Consider the following 12,320-nt stretch of genomic DNA (forward strand, 5'->3'; position numbering starts at 1 on the left):
TCCGCAGTGCCTGGTGGCTGCCGACACCCCACCCTCTGTCTTCCAGACCTCTTCTGCCAGGCACCCAGCCCAGCCGTGGAGGACACATCCTTTGAGTGCCCCCCCTTCCTGCCCGTGCCACGTCCCCTTACCCCACTCAACAAGGAAGAAGTGAGCAAAGAAGATGTCATCTTCTTCTAGGGCCAGCGGCTTGGGGTGCAGAGCCCGCCCCCTGCCCAGCACACCACCATGGATGACTACCTGGCCAGGCTTGGGGTCAGGGCCCAGCCCACCTGTCGTCACCAGGCTCTTGCTGTAGGGATTGATCAACAGTGATGCCTTTTTTTTATACAAAAAGGAACATTTTTAATTCAAGGTTGAACCTAAGCTAACCGAGGAGCTATTTTAATGGCAGCCCCCGTTTTGGTAGGGAGAGACCCACTCCAAGCAGTTTTTCCAAGGTAGTGACAGACTGGGGTCCCACACGGAGCCTGACGACGGGCCAGACCTCGGTCTGAGGAGGAGAGGCTGCCCACAGCCGTTAGGAGACACTGGAGCTGGACTGGTCATTAGGGCAGCAGAAGGGCCAGGGTAGTGTCAGCTGTCTCCCTTGCAGAATCAAAGCCAAGATCTACACGGGTTCACAGTGAACCTCAGGGCGAGGGCACTGGCAGACGAGAGCGCACCCAGCCCCCAGGGACAGAGGGCCCGCAGGGCAGAGTGGCTGCCAGGGATGGCCAGTTGTACTCAAGGCAAGTTCTTTAGGGCAGAACTCATCTCGAAAGGGTCTGACTGGAACCATGTTAACTTGGTGGGTGTTTTAAAACCTGCTGTAGTCAATCTCGGTGCTTTCCCAAGGCACCTCACGGAGTCCGCGTGGCTCTCAGGTGCTCGGCCTGGGGAAGCCAAATCAAGAGGTTTGGCCAGGCCAGCACACCCCAAAGTCCCGGCCCCAGGCGGAGGGCCCTCAGTCCCCATGAGATGAGCTGGTTTTCCCAGGGCCTCCAAGAGGAAGCCCCAGGGCTGTCTCCGGTACTAATGGGCTGATGCAGGTACAACACAGAGCAGAGCGGTGGCACTGCCAATGAAGGTGAAACGCTAGGAGCACACGTGGCCTGGAGACCTCCAGTGGACAGGTGGCCACCTCACAGACCCACACATCCAGTGAGCTGCTGTAGCTGGCTGTCCCCTTATCCCTGGAAGCGGGCAAGGGCCACTAGTCCACTCACAAGGCTGCCAGTGTTGGGGTGGTGTCACATGCCCAGGGTGGTGACTGAGCCAGAGCCAGGTTCCACCTCTGGCCAAACACAAGCTCGGGTGCTGGTGCAGGAAGGGGACATTACTCACTTTTCTGCATCCCAGGCTCCCTCCACGGGCCCAGAGCCCAGCACCTCCCGAAGCGTTGGCAGGATGGGCCCTGGGCTGCCCAGGAGTTGGGGCACCACAGGGTCAAAGTGACACAGCCAGTGAGTGACGAGCTGACAGCAGCTGTTCAGAACCACTCCGGCCCCGCCCCCTGATGGCCCTGACCCTCAACTCTGCTACAGGACCAGCAGCATCAGCAGGGGCCAAAGAGAAGTGTCCTCCTCCATCCCCTGGACACGAGAGCTCGTCTGTGCTGGATCTGTAATCAGTGTTTTGTGTTTTTGTACTGAGACGAATCAGAGCACTTTAGGAAATTCTCCTTTACTTCCTGTCCTTTTGTGAAGAGTGCATTCCTGGGCCTCAGGCACACAGGTCCTCGGAAGTCAAGTCCAAAGGATTCTCCTCGGCATGTGATGGGAATGGCTGCTTCCTGCCTCGGCTGAGGGGTCTCCAGTCATGCCGTGCAGTGGGGCAGGTCTTCGGCACATTCTCTGGCCAGTAGCCTGCGGTCGCTCCTGGGTAGGGCCCGGTTTCATTTGTAAAGTTGGCGGCTGAGCAATGTTACTCCTGTGGGATCTGTGTACATCTTTGGTAACTTGGACTTGATCTCGGTCCACCCAGTGATGCTACGATTGCAGTATGTCCTCGTGCAGGATGTTTCAGAACTGCCTTAGAGCTCAAGCCTGATTCTAGCAATAAAGGTGTCTGAAGACGAGCTGGCGGAGTGGCTGTCCTTCCCTGTGCTGCAGGGTTGTCTATTGGTGGGGCTCCCCCAGGCTCACCTCACCAGTGGGGCCCACACACCAGGTGCTGCAGGAGGACTTTTAGGGAGGCCTGGACAGCAGACCCAGGGCCTTGCAGGAGCCTGAGAACCAGAGTCTGATGCCCCTCCTAGTGGGCCCAGGACACCCGACGAGCCCCTTCGGCTGCTGTCCCCACTCGTGCCCTGTAGCTGGGGCGGGGAATGCAGGGAGGCGGCCTCAGGACCAGCTTGACCAGGTGCCTGTACCACACGCCTATGGTGAGCGGAGCTGTCAGGAGACCACACGGAGGAGCCTGGGCCCTTCAGCCTGCTCTGTTCCTCTGAGAAGTCCCCACACAATTCTGTTTGGACAGTCAAAGGTAGAGGCAGAAGGCCCAGAATGAACCCCCCAATCAAGGTCAGCTTTTGGGGAATGCCACCACGCCCTCCCACCCTGGCTAGCCTAGCCCTGCGGCCCTGGGGTGGTGGCCCCCTGCTCCCTGAGCCGTTTGCCACAGACATGCTCCTAGGACCAGTGACGCCTTACCCCCCACCAAGGAATTAGCCATGGCCGGGGTGTGGCCACTCCACAGGCAGGGTCATCTCAGCTGCCCAGCAGTGTGCCTGAGCTTGGCCAACGGTGACCCCTAAGCTGACCAGCAGCCAAAGCCCCGGGACCAGATGTGGCACACAGCCCAGTGTCCATGTGGCTCGCCCACTCGTGCAGCACTTACAGGTATTCCAGACGGGCAGGCGGTGCTGCTCTGATCCCACCTAGTCTCGCTGGTTCCTCGGGCGCTGGGACATGCCAGCTGCTCGGCTTTGCAATAGGGAGGGGGAGACTGAGCCAGGTGTAGGCTGGGGTTTCTCTGTTACCCCAAGCAGCCCTCCATCCCAGCTGTTCCCAGCCACTATCTTCCCTATAAAAGAGCAATCTGGCTGAAATCATTTGCGGCTTCAGAGACAGCAAGCACAGGTCTTGTTGAGTCCTTTGGGGATGTAAGGCAGAGCCAGATTCCCTTTTTCCCGCTGGGACTAGGGTGGAGGGTCCAAGGACACATCGAGATCGCCCGGCAGGCACGGGCCGGGCACCATCTGCCAATGCCACACACACGCATGCACTTCCAGCCTCAAATGTCAGACCGAAAACAAACGCACCGGTCCTGCCACATCTCCATGAGGTGGGAGACAGCCGGCATCTTCAGACACCGCTGGCCCCGTGAGGAACCTACGAGATGCGCAGGCTGGCCTGAAGGGATGATGGCCCTGGTCCGAGCTGTGGCTGAGTGTCAGCTGCTTCGACCACAAGCACCTCACAGTGACTGGGAGGAAAGGAAGCCATGTAGGCACGGCCTGGCAGGAGACAGCATGGTGGCAGCCAGCACAGCCTGCGGCCCCAGCAGCCTTCACCAGATAGGACCCCCGGCCAAAGACATTCCAGAAGGGACATGGGAGGGTGGCTTCCCACTGCAGCTCTGTCCCCTGAGGAGCCACCAGGCATATGGGCCGCCACATCCAGAGGTGGCACCCGCATGCCCTCCCTAAAATAAGGCGCAGGGAGGGGGCGTGCAATGAGCAGGCCTGTGGACGGGAGGGGCAAGGAGCTGGTGAGTTTAGGAAACAGGACTCACCCTGGGCCTCGCACCAGCACCACAGTTTTAATTTATTCTCATTTCAGCTTTCCTAAGGCCCGTTTGGTGCGTACCATCCTGGCCTCCTGCCTATCTGGATACAGGATGCCAGGGACGGAGTGAGGCTCTGCTTAGGCCGCTGTGACCTTTTCGTCTGCATGGGAGTCCCAGGTCCTCTGCTCTGGCCCTGAGAGACACCTCCTCCCAGCGGGGTGGCGGGGGTCTGGGTGGAAGGGCCCAGACCCCCAGCACCCAGGGGACCTCAGCCCACCCCACACCTGCCTCACTGAGCTTGTGCCCCAGGTCACTCCCTGTGTTCTCTGGGTTGCAGCTGCCCGCACCTAGCCTTGATTTGCTCAGAGACCCAGCCGCCTGCCTGGAGACTGCTGTGCGGGAAGGCCCTTCAGTAGGGTTCCGGTGGTGTCCATGTGCCTCTGGGCCGTGTCAGGAGGCGGCCTTGCCAGCCCAGCCACTGGCCCGGGCTGCCTGGAACACACTGAGGAGGGAGGAGATGGTGCCCAGGAGGCCCACCAGCCACGGAGGGAAGCGGCCTGCCCACAGGAAGCCTGGGGGCAGCCAGTGCACGGCGTTGGCCAGGTCGGCCAGGTTGCTCAGGAGAGTCACGAGCTCCGACTGGATCCGGGCTTCCACGGCTCCCCGCGTGCTCCGGGACCGCTGGCTGTGGGGTCAAAGAGGAGTCGTTCAGGGCGGGCCCAGGGTGCCCATGCTGGCCCAGACGGGCAGGGAGGGGAGTGACCACAGACGCTGTTTGTGAGCAAGGGGGAGTCCCTGTCACTCCCAGAGGGAGCCCACGTGACCAGGGCACAGACCTGTGTGGAAAGTCTCAAATCCACATCTGTCCTTCTGACCGCTGGAATCAGTCAGGGAGGTGGGACAGGACTGGCCAAGGGGCAGGTTCCAGGCCTACGCCAGGCACAGCGCTTTCCAGGAGAAAGTGACACTGCCCCTGGTCCTCAGGAGACTGACCCTCTCCTGTCCGGTGCTCTGCAGTGCACAGCATGAGGACTCGGCCCGGAGTCCTGGCTGTGCTGTGTCCTGCCTATGGGGCCTCAAGCAAGCCTCACTGTCTCCACAAAAGTGCTACCATCACCTGGAGGCTGTGGTAGAACCCGGTGACCCAGGCACCGCCCCCACCACGGGCCTTGTGCAGGGACAGGGCTGATAATGCTGGCAACTCAGAGCACCCCTGGGGACTGTAGAAACCTCCCGGGCCTGTGGGAGGGAAGTTGGCCTTTCTCCCCAGGAAATACCTGGTGACGGCCGCCACAGGGCTCCTCAGCTGCTGTCTCAGCTTCAGGACCACCCACAGGGACCTGCAACACCAGAGAGTATAAGGGACCCTGCCAGAGGGCAAGAGAAGCAGGGTGGGTGCAGGGGTTCGATCCCCAGTGCTGGCCCTGGGGGAAGCTCCGCCACCTGCCGTTGCGGCTGCAGGTTACCCGTAACGGGTGCCGAGCTCTGCTGTAAGTGGCTCCAACCAGCCTGTGGGAGGTGATCCTGACAACTTTCTGGGCTCTGAGGGCCGGCATCTGCAGGCTGAGGAAGCAGCCGGCAGGCAGCCCTGGTGCTCCCCCAGGACTCTCAGGCCCTGCAGAGCACCCACCCTACAGGCTGTGTGGGGGCAGGCGGGAAATGGGAACTCTATTTTCAGCTCAATTTTGCTGTGAACCTAAAACAGCCCTAAAATATAGTCTTATTTTTTTAAATGAATGGAATCGAGGCTGCCCCTAAAACAGGAATGGTAGATCTGAGCACCAGAGGTCACAGGCCCCCAGGAGCTGCAGCCTCGGGAGTATCCAGAGCCCAGCCCAGGCCCCTGTCGGGGTCCCCAAGCCCACGGGAAGGTCATAGAGTGACCATGAACGTGAGGAGAGCTCATATCAAGACAAAGCCCCATCCATGTAACAAGGAGATAAGAGCAAGGAAAACGTGTCCGAAGAGTGTAAGGTCAAAGGACAGAAGAGGCATCAGAGTATAAACAGCGGGATCTCTGGGTCCCCTCTGGTCTGTGGGTGATTGGAATCTTCCACTTTGGGTTCGTTCATTTTCCAGACTGTCTGAGATGAAGGTGTAACTAGAGCATCTGTAACGGGGAGAACAAGGGCTATTGAATGTCAGGGCCTAGCCCAGGGCGAGTGACACTGCCCACCTCCCCCAAACCCTCAAGGTCAGGGGTTGGCTGCCTCCCTTCAGGGATCCAAGAGACTGTTGCATGAAATTCTGCCACGGGAGGCCCTTCACCCCCTATGTTTTCTGGGGCAAGGGACTGAACAAACCCACTTAGCAACTGTGCAGAGAAGAAAATGTTTGGGAGGAAACCATTACTTTAAAATTCTAGAAACCTTACGGTTTTTGGAAGCTATTTTATCCGGGGCCGTTTGCTGATGACAATGTGAGCAGGACTCAGGGACCCAGGTAAAGGCAGCCACACTGGCCACTACTCTCCAGGCCACAGGTTGTTCTGATTCCACTGGGCACAATCATGGCCCCCAAGGATGCCCACGTCCTCATCCCCAGGATCCATGAGTGTGTTCCCTTGTGCGGCAGAAAGAACTCTGCCGATAGGACTGAGTGAAGGGTCTTGAGTTGGGAGTGTCCAGGTGGGCCCAATGTCATCACCAGGCGCCTCAGAAGAGGGAGGTAGGAGGGTCGGAGTCAGAGGAGGAGACAACAACAGAAGCAGAGGCTGGAGTGATGCACTTCAAAGACACAGAGGAAGGGCCCGGAGCTCAGGAATGCAGGAAGGAATTCTAGAAGCTGGAAAAGGTGGGAACATCCTCCCCGGGGGCCTCCAGAGGGTCCCAGCCCTGCCCACCCCTGAGGTGAGCCCAGGGAGACCATGTGGAGCTTCTGGCCTCCAGAACTCTAAGACAATCAGTGTGTGCTGTTCAGAGCCTTGTCTGTGTGCTATGGTGGGGTGCACACAGTGAGGTGGCAGCAACAGGAATAGCAGGGCAGCAAAGACCACACCACTCCGGCCTGTCCGCCAACCACACCAGTGATGTGAGCTCTCCCTCCCTCTAGCCTGCGGGGGCAGCGCAATGCCTACCTGGCAATGCCCAGGAGCAGCGAGAGGCCCCAGAAGGCTGTGCTCAGCATCCACCACCGGGCCGAGTCCACGTGGAGGATCCTCGCATCAGCAGCCCAGGCGATGTGCTCGCAGGGGTAGTACAGCTGGTCGGCCAGGTTGCCCAGGACAGACACACAGCGGACCAAGATGTCTTCCTCCTGCAGGACCAGGAGAGGGAGCTGGGCCGGGGGTCGACCTACCCACTGCCCATATTAGGGGCCCAGGCCATGCCATAAAAAGGCCATGACTTGGGACCCCTTGCCTCGGAGCCTTCCTGCCCTGCCACATGCTCCCAGGTCCTGGCCGGGCATCTACAGGCCCAACCCCTGCACAGTACCCTGAGGGAAGCAGGCAGGCAGGCCTGCAGAGAAGCTGGTGGGGCAGAGCTGGGTGGGGTGGTAACCCCAGGCTGCAGGACGGGTCCCTCTCCCAGACCAGAGGGGTAGTCACCATCCTGGCAAACAGGCAAACAGGTGCTCGGGGTGAGCTGCCACCTGCCGCAACTCATATAGGCTCAGGCCATGAAACTGCAGGGTTCTGCTGCACTGTACCCTGCCCTCCAACCCTGAGCTCTAAACCTCACCCCCTGCACCCAGCCAGGCAGGGCAGTTGAGGCTGCAGGTACCCTAGGGGGGCATTCCTGGGCCCCTGGCGGGGGGGGGGGGGCAAGTTCACTCACTGGTAAGGAGCACAGAGCTGGCACTCGTGTGGGATAATGCAGTACTGCTAACGCAGCTAAATATAAATAAGCTACATGCCCATCAGCAAGGGGTTGGTTACTGCATGCGAGGCCATAAAAAGGGAGGAACTCTTTTGGCCTGATAGGGAATGCCCTCCACGTTGAACTGCTAAGTGAAAAAAGCAAGTGGCCGGAGTGTCAGTGGCACACAACTATTTACGTCAAATTGTGTATTGCCACCCTAGCTGGTCTGGCTCAGTGGATAGAGCATCGGCCCTCAGACTGAAGGGTCCCGGATTCGATTCCAGTCCAAGGGCATGTACTTCGGTTGCAGGTTCGATCCCCAGCCCTGGTTGGGTGTGTGTGGGAGGCAACCAATGGATATGTCTCTCTCATATCAGTGTTTCTCTCTTTCTGTCTCTCTCCTTCCCTCCCACTCCCTCTAACAATCAATGGAAGAAATATCCTCGGATGAGGATTAACAAGTAAATAAATAAACTTGTGTATTTGCCTGTCAGAATACAGATCTCAGGAAGGAAAGAGAAGAAGCTGACAACAGTGGCTGCCTCTGAGGAGGAAAACTGGGGACTGGGAGCGTCAGGAAAGAGAGACTTCTCAATTACATAGTTTTGAGAAGTGTGTGACTGTATTCGCTACTTTTTAAATTTAGTTCAAATGAGAACGTCTTATCATATAAAAAAGAAAGTAAAATTGAAAAAAATAAACTGCCACACAGTTGCCTTTAGACAAGCCCCTGCGGGCTGCACCCTTACCTCTGCCCCCAGGCCATACTGCTTCGTGTACAGAAACATGGCCACGTCATCGAAGAGGCGCAGGATGGTCCTACAGCCGCTGAGCTGGGAGGACACTGCCAGCAGGCGCGCCCCCACGTCTGCCCGGGCTGGACCTTGTTCCACCAAGACCCCGCCAACCAGCTGGCAGCAGTACCCCAGGGTCCGGATCTGCAGGAAAGCAGACACGGTCAGCACGCTCTGCTCCTGGGCTGAGAGGGAGCACCTGGCCCTGGGGCCTGCGGGTGAGCAGGCAGGAGAGTCTAACTCCACAAAGTTTTGATAAAAGCTGAAAGTGTAAAAAGAAACGTGCAGGACGGATGGAAAACCAGGACATCGTGGTCCAGAAGGCACTGCGGTGGCTCTAACCAAGTGCTGGCCCTGAAGACAGATGTGATGGGGCAAGAAAGGGAACCCCATTTCCCACCTCCGGGGCCTCCCTTTCCTCGGCCGGCAAAGGACTAGGCAGAAATGCATAGACCAACACCCGTGGCTGGGCTGGGAAATGGGGACAGACGCAGCCTCAGCCCAGTGGACAAAGGGTCGTCTGCATAAATTATTTCAGTAAGAAGGATTTAGGGCACTGTGACCTGGGTCAGCTTCGCCACCCTTCTATCTTGATTTCACCTGCTTTCCCCGTTGGCTACACGCTGTAAGCCCCCCACCACGTGCAGAACAGCAGGGGTGAGAGCCAACCCTGCATGCCCAGCCCTGGGGCGGAGCCTACAGGCCTGGAGACCGTGGGGACACGCGGAGAGGGACTTTGGGGCTTGGAGGGAATCACCTCAATGCCAACCATAGAGGATGTGGTCAACGTCAACATCCAAACCCTAACTCCCCTGGGATTTTCCCAGACAACCCGGGCCAACTGCAGTGGCCGAGGCAGAGCCGGAGTGTGCACACATGGGGACCTGGTTGGCACCGAGCGCCCAGCGGGCTGAGCTGGCGGCACAGCCTCACGGCGCAGCCCTGCGGTCCTCTGAGCCTGGGCCAACCCGCTCCCTACTTGGGCGGCCTGGTCGGGGCATCCCCAGCCCGAGCGCTAGGGTTCGGCGGGCACTGCCCTAAAGGGCTGCTGGGGCCGAGCCGCCCAAAGGTCACCGCTCGGCTGGGCTGAGCCCCGCGGGGCAGGCCCGCGGCACGGGGATCCCAGGCGACCCGGCCTCCCGGCCTCCGCTTCCCGGGTCTGAGGTTTGGCCCAATCCCGGGGCCTCGGCTGCGCTCCGTCCCGGCCTCACCAGGCGGTCGCGGCCGCGGTACGACTCCAGCGCCGACGCCAAGCCGCTCAGCGCCGCCATGGCAACCCCGCCGTCACCTCGCAGGGGGCCCCTATCCCAGCTGCCCGGGGACCTTCTGCGCAGGCGCGGCCGCAGCCCTTTGTCCCGGAACAGGCCCTTTCTCTTTCTTGTTAATCCTCACCTTTCACCTACTTTTTAGAGAAAGTGGAAGGGAGGGGGAGAGAGAGACAGAGACAAAGAAACAGAGAGAGCAGACATGGATTGGTTGCCTCCAGGGGCGGGGGTGAACCTGCAACCCAGGTAGTGCCCTTGACCAGGAATCAACCCGCGATCCTTTGGTCTGGGGGCCCCGCTCTAACCACTGAGCAACACTGACCAGCGCCCAGACCGGGCCCTTTGCTGCAGCCACTAACCGAGTTTGCTGCGGGGCTGTGTGCCCTGCGCCCTCTGCCCGCGGCCGCGCATGTGACGCCCCCCTTGGCTCCTCTTTCCCTGGCCCACGCGCAGTGTAACCAGCCTCCACTGCCCACAGGGAACAACTATTTCAAGCAAAATCACGAAACCTGTTAGCTCGGATTCAAGGCGCTTTTCTGTGTCACCCTTTCTGCATTTTCTGCTTAAAGTTAGAAAGCGCAGATTCGTTCCAGAGAGCAGACAAGAATCTGGTAACGCTAGTCGCTCCAGAGGTGACTGGCGGCTGGGAAGAGGAGATTATGGTAAACTTCACTTTTGTACCACTTCATAGCTTTTGAATTTTGTGCAATATGCATGCACTGTCTCATCAGCAAGTCAAATACTTTTCTTTTTGTTTTCAAAAAGTTAACACGGCCTGTTTACTTTTTATTGTAATAAAAGTGTCCATTTTAAAAAGTACAATTCAAAGGCATTTAGCACATTCACAGGCTGCATAAACAGCACTCCTTTCTAATATCAAAACATTTTCATCACCCTGAAAGGACATGGTGTCACTCAAGCAGTCCCTCACCCCCCCTCCCCCACCTGGCGACCACCATCTGTTTTCTGTCTCTGGAGTTGCCTGTCCTGGGCATTTCATATAAATGGAATCACAGTGTGTGACCATTTGTGTCTGCCTTCTTGCCTTCAGCATAGTATTTTTGAGGTTCATCCACACTGGAGTTTATATCAGTACTTCATTCCTTTCGAATAATATTCCATCATATGGATGGGCCACATTTTGTTTATCTGTTGATTAGCTGATGGACATTGAGGCTGTTTCCACTTTTTGGCTGTTGTGAATAATGCTGTTGTGGACGTGTGTGCATGTACTTGTTCAAGTCCTGCTTTCAGTACCATTGGGTAGAGACCTAAGAGTGGAACTCCTAGATCATATGGTAACTCTATGGTTGAGTTTTTCTTTAATATATTCTTATTGATCTCAGGAAGGAAGGGAGAAGGGAGAGAAACAGCCTATCTAATAAAAGAGTAGTATGCAAAGCAACCATCACTCCGATACACCCACAAGCCACGCCCACAAGCCAATCAGGAGCGAATATGCAAATAAACCCAACCAAGATGGCTACCACCACAGAGAGCAGGAGGGACGCATGGGTTTCCCCGGCAATGGAGGAAGCCAAGCTTTCCGCCTGCCCTTGCCAGCCTAGGCCTCCACTCAAGGCTACAAAGTTTCAATGATAGAAGATACATAAATCCAAACAGAAATGGCAGCAGCCACGGAGCTGGAAAGAGCAGGAGGCTAGGGTTGCCCGTGGCGATGGAGGAAGCCAAGTTTCCCACACACCCTGGCCGGTCCAGGCCTCCGCTTAAGGCTACAAAGTTTCAATTATAGAAGATACATAAATCCCAACAGAAATGGCTGCTGCCACAGAGCAAGCAGAAGGCTTGGCTCCGCTCCAGGCTACAAAATTTCAATTGTAGAAGATAAATAAACCCCAGATACCAGGGCCTCCGCTTGGGTCACCAGGGGGCGTGGCTGGCCTGCAAACCACCACAGGCCCCTCGCCCAGGCTGCCCCACACCCCAAGGGAACCCCCACCCTGATCCGGGACACCCTTCAGGGCAAACCAGCTGGCCTCCACCCATGCACCAGGCTCTATCCTATCTAATAAAAGAGTAATATGCAGATTGGCCATCACTCCAACACACAAGATGGCTGCCCCCATGTGGTCAAAGATCCTGCCCCCATATGGACACAAGATGGCCACCACAAGATGGCCAGCAGGGGAGGGCAGTTAGGGGTGACCAAGCCGGCAGAGGAGGGAAGTTGGGGGCAACCAGGCCGGCAGTTGGGAGGGACCCAGGCCTGCAGGGGAGAGCAGTTGGGGGCGACCAGGGATGCAGGGGAGGGCAGTTAGGGGTGACCAGGCCTGCAGGGGAGGCCAGTTTGGGGCAACCAGGCCTGCAGGGGAAAGCAGTTGGGGGGGACCAGGCCTGCAGAGGAGGGCAGTTAGGGGTGACCAGGCCTGCAGGGGAGGGCAGTTAGGGGTGACCAGGCCTGCAGGGGAGGGCAGTTAGGGGCAAATAGGCTGGCAGGGGAGCAGTTAGGCATCAATCAGGCTGGCAAGGGAGTGGTTAGGGGGTGATCAGGCTGGCAGGCAGGCGAGCAGTTGGGAGCCAGCAGTCCTGGATTGGAGAGGGTGCAGGCTGGGCTGAGGGACACCCCCCCCCCCGTGCACGAATTTCATGCACCGGGCCTCTAGTCAATGATAAGAGGGAATCATTGATTGGCTGTCTCCTGCACGCCCCCCACTGGGGATTGAGCCCACAATCTGGGCATGGGCGGTTGACCGGAATCAAACCCGGGACCCTTCAGTCCACAGGCTTAC

The 12,320-nt window shown here is 58.1% G+C and overlaps 2 protein-coding genes across 6 annotated transcripts in view; one reads left to right on the forward strand and one right to left on the reverse strand.

Annotated features, from left to right (window-relative positions):
- Window positions 1-2,058, forward strand: part of ARHGEF18 (Rho/Rac guanine nucleotide exchange factor 18) — a 73,324-nt gene extending 71,266 nt beyond the window's left edge. For both annotated transcript variants that reach the window (XM_080675249.1, XM_080675250.1), the window contains one exon: window positions 47-2,058. In XM_080675249.1, coding sequence (XP_080531375.1) covers window positions 47-180 — 134 coding nt within the window. In that variant the 3' untranslated portion in view covers window positions 181-2,058. The remainder of the gene's footprint in view (window positions 1-46) is intronic.
- PEX11G (peroxisomal biogenesis factor 11 gamma) lies at window positions 2,042-9,629 on the reverse strand. Of its 4 annotated transcripts, none has more exons than XM_080675251.1 (5): window positions 9,517-9,629; window positions 8,261-8,449; window positions 6,788-6,966; window positions 4,989-5,051; window positions 2,042-4,396 (listed from the first exon to the last, which is right to left on the reverse strand). In XM_080675251.1, exons 1-5 carry the CDS (start codon window positions 9,574-9,576, stop codon window positions 4,162-4,164), a joined length of 726 nt encoding a protein of 241 aa, XP_080531377.1. In that variant the 5' UTR covers window positions 9,577-9,629; the 3' UTR covers window positions 2,042-4,161. The 4 variants fall into 4 exon arrangements, 3 of the variants coding, with proteins under 3 accessions (XP_080531377.1, XP_080531379.1, XP_080531378.1); XR_013960943.1 differs by having other exon boundaries at window positions 3,729-4,396; window positions 4,989-5,821; window positions 9,517-9,627; XM_080675253.1 differs by lacking the exon at window positions 4,989-5,051 and having other exon boundaries at window positions 3,727-4,396; window positions 9,517-9,627.
- Between the last annotated feature and the right edge of the window lie 2,691 nt (window positions 9,630-12,320).

This window comes from Plecotus auritus, assembly GCF_963455305.1.
Source record: "Plecotus auritus genome assembly, chromosome: 6".
Taxonomy (NCBI): domain Eukaryota; kingdom Metazoa; phylum Chordata; class Mammalia; order Chiroptera; family Vespertilionidae; genus Plecotus; species Plecotus auritus.

Excerpts from the sequence above, each read along its gene's own strand:
- PEX11G (XM_080675251.1), bottom strand. The coding sequence starts at position 9,576 with ATGGCGGCGCTGAGCGGCTTGGCGTCGGCGCTGGAGTCGTACCGCGGC. Across the intron at positions 6,967-8,260 it reads AGTATGGCCTGGGGGCAGAG|GAGGAAGACATCTTGGTCCG; the intron begins GTAAGGGTGCAG and ends CTGGTCCTGCAG. Across the intron at positions 4,397-4,988 it reads CCTGTGGCGGCCGTCACCAG|CCAGCGGTCCCGGAGCACGC; the intron begins GTATTTCCTGGG and ends TTGACCCCACAG.